At 40.1% G+C, this 8,963-nt stretch overlaps 1 protein-coding gene across 1 annotated transcript in view; it reads right to left on the bottom strand.

Moving 5' to 3' along the window:
• Positions 1-533: 533 nt before the first annotated feature.
• LOC146050350 (embryonic protein UVS.2-like) overlaps positions 534-8,963 on the bottom strand; it is a 30,598-nt gene continuing 22,168 nt past the window's right edge. The window contains exon 16 of the mRNA XM_083167304.1: positions 534-783. Coding sequence (XP_083023430.1) covers positions 779-783 — 5 coding nt within the window. The 3' untranslated portion in view covers positions 534-778. The remainder of the gene's footprint in view (positions 784-8,963) is intronic.

Genomic DNA, 8,963 nt, shown 5'->3' with positions numbered 1-8,963 from the left:
AGTGAACCAAATTCAGCTCCTGCTCCAATGGTTGGGGTTAGCGCGCACACATTTCTGCGCATGTGTAAACCCTGACTGCAAATGGCTACGGTGAGTTTCTCGATGAGTTGCCGGGCAGTTTGCAGAGGGGTTGGGGGGCTGATGCCACATGATGTCAGTCGCCCACTTTGTCCTGGAGCCTGTAATATAAGTCAGTCTCAACTAACTATATTTGCAAACGTAGGGGAAATGATTCGATTGTCGCAGACCATCGAATTATTTCTCCTGCTGAGGACACATGCAAGGAGGGGGACCCCTTGCGATGGAACATGGTGGTGGGACGGGCGGGTATTAACTGGGTCTTCATCACAGGGAATCTGTAAGCTGCAAGCTTTGCAGCTTACTGAGTCAATCAGACCCCTGAAGTTCTAATTGATAATCATGGAACCCCTTCAATGCTCCAACTTTCATTAGGTTTACTTAGTCACGTAATATCGAGCATGATGTCATAAATCATATCACACACAGGTGTACCAATTGTCTGTTTTATTAATTGCACATTCTACTGTCCTAACTCTTACTGGTCCTCAGAAATACAGTGTAATCACAGTCATAAATATACAGGGATATAATAAATAACTGTCTTCATATTGCATACAATGGTTTTCATTTATGGTTCTCCGATGACATTTGTGAGAATGACGCAGATTTGCTGCACCACATATACAATGGTTATTATACTGTTCCTGTGATGTTCGTTGTACAGTGTGATATTGCTGCGGTGTGTTATATGCCTCACTTATACTGTAAGAAAACAGAAATAAACATACGTTAGTAAATGATTTGTTACACATATGTACATACTTTAATAATCTCCTTGATGTTGTGTCTGCTTTAATAGAGTGTTTGGTTAGTGTAATGGTGTGTACACACGGTTCAATTTGGGTGCTGAGCGATTTTGGCTGTATACCGCTCAGCACATGAAAAGCGATTTTTAGGCATAATCACAGGAGCTTTCTACTGCGACCAGCGACTATTAAGGGCTTCTTCCAATACTCACTTTTTCATTTACCTCCAGGTGTTGGCTTGGGAGAACCCTCTAGTGCACAGCAAATATCTAAGCTTAGATATAACGGAGATGATTGAATAGGTAACAAAACAAATCTAAGATCTTTATTGTTCAGGGAAAACTCGGTTTTATGTGCCCTGAAAGCAGAAATGACTAGTTGCACACTTGAAACAAAGCATCGCTCGGTTCTAGTCAATTCTAAGAACAGATGAAAGAGATTGGAGTATATCTCATGTAACATATACCAATTTGTTAATTGTACTTCCCCTCTTGTAGGGTATCCAACTTTGGGCTGATTCATAGATGGACGGAATAGCAGAGCTGCACACAAGTGACTTTGCAATTCCATCCACCAAAATGCAAATGCAGCAGGATTTCTCTATATGAAATAGACATTTCCTGCAATATCGCATTCATAATCCGAGTGCAGCATTCATAGTTGTAGCCTCAGATCACCATCGTGACTATCGGTTTGAGATGTCCGGGCTGTGTAAGGCTTACTCAGGCTGGCTGGTTCCTAGCAGCTTAAGAGGCCAGGAAATCATACGGGTGCCGGAAGACTCACCGACAGCCGGGATTCCGACAGTCATTACCCCAACGTCGGAATCCCGACTGCTCCCTCATGGGGGTCCATGACTCCCATAGAGGTAGAATAAAATAGATGGTGAGTGCAGCGAGCCCGCAAGTGGCTTCGTTGCACTTCCCCCGCTGTGCAGTTGGGATTCCAACGTCTGGCTGATGACTGTCGGAATCCCGACTGCCGGTGTGTTATACCACACCCAATCCTGCATGCCACCGCGCAAACCCTATCCTCATCTCTCCCAGAAAACAGGAACAGTACTCCCTATTTCTGGAAATCCTGTCCCAACATGTCCCCGATCCACCTCCCAACAATGCAGCATGTCAGTCGTGTGTCTGTGATCTGTGCTAACCATCGGGTTGGTGTAACTCTCTATAGCAAGTCACTAGTGTGATCCTCCGTAATAACTGCAGCCCATTGTTAAATCCCTAATACCTAGGGGATTAATTAGCTCCCTATTATAAAAGAACTAACCACTTAGGTGCACTTGGAATTAATCTTTAGATGCTAATCAAGACTTTTTCCACACACATACACTTTCCCTTATTTGTAGTAACCAGCGTTGTAGCAACATTGACATATATTACATTTTTACATATATTAATACAGTATGACTGTGAAAGAGGTTAAAATTTGTGCATATACAGAAGGAGCCATCCTCATCTAGCCCTGTATTGTTCTATGTATTGTATTGCATCTGAAAACAATAGGCCATGGATAGCCATGGCTCACCAGAGATGGCTAGATGAGGATGACACCATCTGTAAGTTGGTCCTGTGTAATGTAGTAAGTTCTAAAGTAGATGACATAGTAATCACTATTGTCTGTTATGTTCACTTCTACTTGAATACAAGGGTGTAACTACCATAGGTGCAAGGGGTGCAGCTGCTATGGGGCCCAGAGCTGAAGGGAGCCCACATTTACTGTCTAAGTAATATGTTTTACATACAATTGTCTCCATCAGTTGCTAAATAGGGGGCCCTTACAAACTTTTGCTATGGGGCCTACAAATATCTATACGCCCCTGCTTGAATAATGACTACAGAATCTTGGAGAGGATACACCATGCTAGAAACATGCCATAGGATTATTGGTTGTTACATTATCTCTTTATATTTTATACAACAAAAGAAAGTGACAGAATGATATATGGCGCAATGCTGCCCTGATGTTACAACTTACAAAAAGTGTCACCAACACTTAAACAATCATACCAACAAAAAAGGTGTAAGACTGATATACATTTAGGCGCAATAATACTTAGAATAACCCGTGGGGTGTAGTCCTCTTTTTGTTGAGGGTGTCTCTTTTCAGTTATGTTGGAATCCGAACCATTTATATCCGTTGTCGTATAGGTATTGTTTGTCTACGCTGGTGAACACTCATAAAGGTATCTTTTGGTGTTGTTTTTGAAGCAGAGGATTATTTGCTTGAAGCTGAAGGTATTTCCTCTTTCAAATGTGCTCAAAATAAAGAACAAAAGTGCAACATGTGTAGAATTGACATAAACCAGATGTGGAGTTTATTGCTTGAAATTATATGTGAGGAGCTAAATTTAGCATACCTCACTCACCAAAAAGTGAAGAATAATAAACATATAAAGGTTTCTTTGAAAAAGTGGGCGTACCCCAACTCACGGTATTCAGATGTTTTTCAAACTCATAAAGGTTTCTTTGTCCTTTCAGGCTTGTCAAAAAGGGGGGGGTCACCCGGTTTATCTCAGAGGGAAGTATGATAGACCAAGTATTAAAATTTACCACAGTAGAATAATATATAATAGTTATAAACCAATTAGAGGCAATTGTATGGGGTGGGCGTACCCTAACTCACACTTGTGTGCTGGGTAGTCCACTCATAGGGGTTTCTTTGTCCTTTTAGAACCTGGGATTTTCATACACTTTCCTATTCACCAGAACTCGTCCAGGGTATATATAAAGAAAGAATATATGCCCAAATGTGGATGTTGTTTCTTATTATACACCAGTTTAGAAGATAGGCCAAGAGTAATGGCGTACCTTACTCACCACTTAAAGTGGCTTCACCAAGCCTGTAACGGTTTCTTTAAGGTTTTCCAATGATGAATCCCAATAGACGTTTTTTTTTATAAAAGTACCAAAAAACTTTAATCCAATGAAGACCAAAAGAGACCCAGCAGGGGCTCAATACACAATTAAAACAAGTCCAAAAAAAAAAAAATTCAAACGCCACAAATGGCGTAAAAAATACAATTTAAAAACAAAGTGGAATCCAATACATACATCCAGGGGGTGATGGCTGTTCACTCCTCTCCAGTAGCATCAACGCGTTTCGGTCATGGACCTTTCTCAAGATGTGCTGGAGTGGAGTGAGAAGCCAGTATTTATCTGATGAACAGCCAATCAGTACTTTGCAGGAAGTGATGTCAGTAAATATATTGATACATTTTAAAATGGTCTTTTTACAACGAAATCATAAATATAACATCATATGAATGCATCAAATAGTCCTACATTGGGACCCAAATGAAAATTCCGTACACAACCATGTATATATATTAAAATAAACAAGAGTTGGAGTCCGTTGCCATGGGAACATGGTCAGCTTCCGTCAACAAATATATAATGTGGAGTCTAGAATACTTATATGGCCACGTTTGGAGGTTAAGGGAGATGGCGCAATGTCAGCGCTTTTTCCTGCAGTTAGGGAAACCTTGTATGTGTGGCAGATGAGGTTTGAAAGTCTTTCCCTCTACCCGGAAGCGTGCGCTGCGGTGGTGACACGCACGCTGCCGGAAGTTCTCCCGTCTGATAGGACACAGATGGAACGCATGACGCGTCTACCCGGAAGTGCGCGCTGTGGTGGTAACACGCACGCTGCCGGAAGTTCTCCCATCTGATAGAGTACAGCTGGAACGCATGACGCGTGTCAATGTCCTGTTTAGCCGGAATGGACCAGGAAGTGATGTTTTAATGGACGGGTACCGCTGTGAACCGCAAACAGCGGAAGTCCTATGCTTTGGAGAATATGAAGCTTGTGTTGTCTCCATGGCAACGGACGTCCTCATCCTGGAACAAAATCAAACAGCTGTACTCTATCAGATGGGAGAACTTCCGGCAGCGTGCGTGTTACCACCACAGCGCGCACTTCCGGGTAGACGCGTCATGCGTTCCATCTGTGTCCTATCAGACGGGAGAACTTCCGGCAGCGTGCGTGTCACCACCGCAGTGCACGCTTCCGGGTAGAGGGAAAGACTTTCAAACCTCATCTGCCACACATACAAGGTTTCCCTAACTGCAGGAAAAAGCGCTGACATTGCGCCATCTCCCTTAACCTCCAAACGTGGCCATATAAGTATTCTAGACTCCACATTATATATTTGTTGACGGAAGCTGACCATGTTCCCATGGCAACGGACTCCAACTCTTGTTTATTTTAATATATATACATGGTTGTGTACGGAATTTTCATTTGGGTCCCAATGTAGGACTATTTGATGCATTCATATGATGTTATATTTATGATTTCGTTGTAAAAAGACCATTTTAAAATGTATCAATATATTTACTGACATCACTTCCTGCAAAGTACTGATTGGCTGTTCATCAGATAAATACTGGCTTCTCACTCCACTCCAGCACATCTTGAGAAAGGTCCATGACCGAAACGCGTTGATGCTACTGGAGAGGAGTGAACAGCCATCACCCCCTGGATGTATGTATTGGATTCCACTTTGTTTTTAAATTGTATTTTTTACGCCATTTGTGGCGTTTGAATTTTTTTTTTTTTGGACTTGTTTTAATTGTGTATTGAGCCCCTGCTGGGTCTCTTTTGGTCTTCATTGGATTAAAGTTTTTTGGTACTTTTATAAAAAAAAACGTCTATTGGGATTCATCATTGGAAAACCTTAAAGAAACCGTTACAGGCTTGGTGAAGCCACTTTAAGTGGTGAGTAAGGTACGCCATTACTCTTGGCCTATCTTCTAAACTGGTGTATAATAAGAAACAACATCCACATTTGGGCATATATTCTTTCTTTATATATACCCTGGACGAGTTCTGGTGAATAGGAAAGTGTATGAAAATCCCAGGTTCTAAAAGGACAAAGAAACCCCTATGAGTGGACTACCCAGCACACAAGTGTGAGTTAGGGTACGCCCACCCCATACAATTGCCTCTAATTGGTTTATAACTATTATATATTATTCTACTGTGGTAAATTTTAATACTTGGTCTATCATACTTCCCTCTGAGATAAACCGGGTGACCCCCCCCTTTTTGACAAGCCTGAAAGGACAAAGAAACCTTTATGAGTTTGAAAAACATCTGAATACCGTGAGTTGGGGTACGCCCACTTTTTCAAAGAAACCTTTATATGTTTATTATTCTTCACTTTTTGGTGAGTGAGGTATGCTAAATTTAGCTCCTCACATATAATTTCAAGCAATAAACTCCACATCTGGTTTATGTCAATTCTACACATGTTGCACTTTTGTTCTTTATTTTGAGCACATTTGAAAGAGGAAATACCTTCAGCTTCAAGCAAATAATCCTCTGCTTCAAAAACAACACCAAAAGATACCTTTATGAGTGTTCACCAGCGTAGACAAACAATACCTATACGACAACGGATATAAATGGTTCGGATTCCAACATAACTGAAAAGAGACACCCTCAACAAAAAGAGGACTACACCCCACGGGTTATTCTAAGTATTATTGCGCCTAAATGTATATCAGTCTTACACCTTTTTTGTTGGTATGATTGTTTAAGTGTTGGTGACACTTTTTGTAAGTTGTAACATCAGGGCAGCATTGCGCCATATATCATTCTGTCACTTTCTTTTGTTGTGTTCAGTATTCCCTTCACCAAAGACAGAACGGTATAAGGCAGCACTCACAAATCATGTTCTCATTTAGAGAACAAAGAGTCTCTCATTTAGAGAAAGTTTTTTTGGATAATACCGAGGAAATTGAATTAATTGATGAAGATTTAGAGGGTATTATGGCTAAACTTGAAACCTTGCTCCTACGGGAAAGTAAGGTCTGGTGGGAGGTCGTAACACTTGAGAAGTATCTGAGTCATAAATTGATCCCCAAAGGCCTTAAAATCAACAAAATCTCTACTTTCTCGTCAGCAAGTAAAGAATTTGTAGAACAATGGGATTCCATTATTGAGAATTGTTCGATAAAACTTATGGAACTCATTATCAATGAAAGAAAACAGGATTTGAACATAATAGAGGGAGACATAAAAATGTATAAATCCTTAGCACAGCCATACTCAAAAAATGAAGGGTTCAAAGAACTTGAAAATTCGATAGAATATAATGTCAAAAAGACAGAAAGGGCCTTGATCCAAAGAAAAGTAAAAAAATTCAAACGAGACAAGGAAGGTGCTCTATCGCCCACAATTGAAAACCTACAACCGATAAGAAAAGAAAGGGCCCCGTACAATCTTAAACTTGATAGAAAGAAACCTTTTGGTCCCACTAACCAAGCTCCCACTAGAAATTATCATAAGGAAACTAACTATAATCAATATAATCGTAATAGAAATTATAGATCTCCATCACCCAAAAATTATGGCAGACGGAGAGATTATTCAGTGGAAAGAAATAGGAGGTACCACAGGACAAATAAGACTCCAGAATGGAGAATACCCCCTAAACCCTATAGGAGAAGGAATGAGAAAAAACATACCCCTCCAGAGAGATTCACGTTAGAGAACCGGTTTTCCCCTTTAGAAGACTATGACTTTGATACTCCGGAAAGATACGAAAAGTCACAGTCTCCTTTTTTAGAGAGAAGCCACCTATATTCCACAAACAGATGATTAAACCATATAGAGGTAAAAGAGGAGGAAAAAATAAACCCCAAAAACGATCTAAAAACATCAAAAAAAGGAGGATAATTGAAAAAGATACACCCTCTGTTCAAGTGGAGAATCCCAGTGAGAAACTTATGGTTACAAAAATATTTAATCTAAGTTCATATACTTTGTCTGTGGATGAAACAAGCCTACTTCAAAAAGGCTTGAAATATGCCCCTACCAATCACACCGATCCTTTTAATTTGTACATAGATGTCCAACGTTTTGTGCGCAAGCTCACGTTAAAGCGGTTTTTCTTTAAAGAAGAAGAAACCCAAAGAATAGAAGAAGGTAATACAAAATTTAAACCTAAATCAGTATTCTATCCGCAGCATTGCAAAGGACCCTTCCTTGAAACATTTGCCACCATGGTATTAGAGGAAGCAAAATCTATGGAGATTAACAAAAAATACTCCAATTTATCTAGAAAAGAAAAAGAGGCCATTAAATCTTTGAAAAATAATCCTGAGATTATTATAAAGCCTGCAGACAAAGGGGGGGGGGTTGTTGTTCTTGACACAGTGAAGTATGAAAAGGAAGTTATGCGGCAACTTAACGATACTGCAACCTACAAGAGGCTAAGAAATGACCCTACCCCCTCCATGTTACCAAAACTCAAAACCCTAATTCAAAAGGGAATTGAAAAAGAAGTACTAACCAAAAATGAAGCTCAATTTTTAATCAATGAGAAACCATTAACTCCTATTATATATATACTTCCTAAAGTGCATAAAACACTTACAGATCCCCCAGGTCGCCCCATAATATCAGGGGTAGACTCTCTTACAGCCAACCTATCGATGCTCATTGATCACCACTTACAACCTTTAGTACTATTAAATAAATCCCATCTTAAAGACACGGGTGATTTTTTAAAAATGGTATCCCCTCTGGAATGGAAGGATGACTATATCCTGGTCACGGCTGACGTGAATTCGCTATACACCATCATTGATCACAATGATGGTGTACAAAGTGTCAAAAGGTTCCTTGAAACATCTGACAAATCTAAGGATCTTCAAAACTTCATCCTAGATGGGATTCAATTTATTTTACAAAATAATTATTTTATTTTTAATAATGAATATTTTTTGCAGAAGACAGGCACTGCTATGGGCACCAGATTCGCTCCGAGTTATGCGAACTTATTCATGGGCGCATGGGAACTCGACAACATCTGGGCAAACAATCCCCTCGGAGCGAATCTGGTGTCCTATGCACGTTATATAGACGATATTTTCTTTGTATGGAGAGGAGACCAAGACACCCTCAAGATTTTCTGTAATACACTAAATGATAACAGTTTGAATATCAAACTCACATTTGATATTCAGACGACAGAAATCAATTTTCTAGATATCACCCTTTATGTTGAGAACAGCTGTCTTAAATTCAAAAACTATGTGAAACCTACAGACTCTGGGACCTATATCCCATACACAAGTTGCCACCACGATCATTGGCTCAATTCTGTGCCGACAGGGCAAT

This window comes from Crinia signifera, chromosome 12, assembly GCF_055691185.1.
Source record: "Crinia signifera chromosome 12, ASM5569118v1, whole genome shotgun sequence".
Taxonomy (NCBI): Eukaryota; Metazoa; Chordata; class Amphibia; order Anura; family Myobatrachidae; genus Crinia; species Crinia signifera.
The sequence above is the reverse complement of the archived record's forward strand: the minus strand, read 5'-3'. Positions and strand labels throughout refer to the sequence as shown.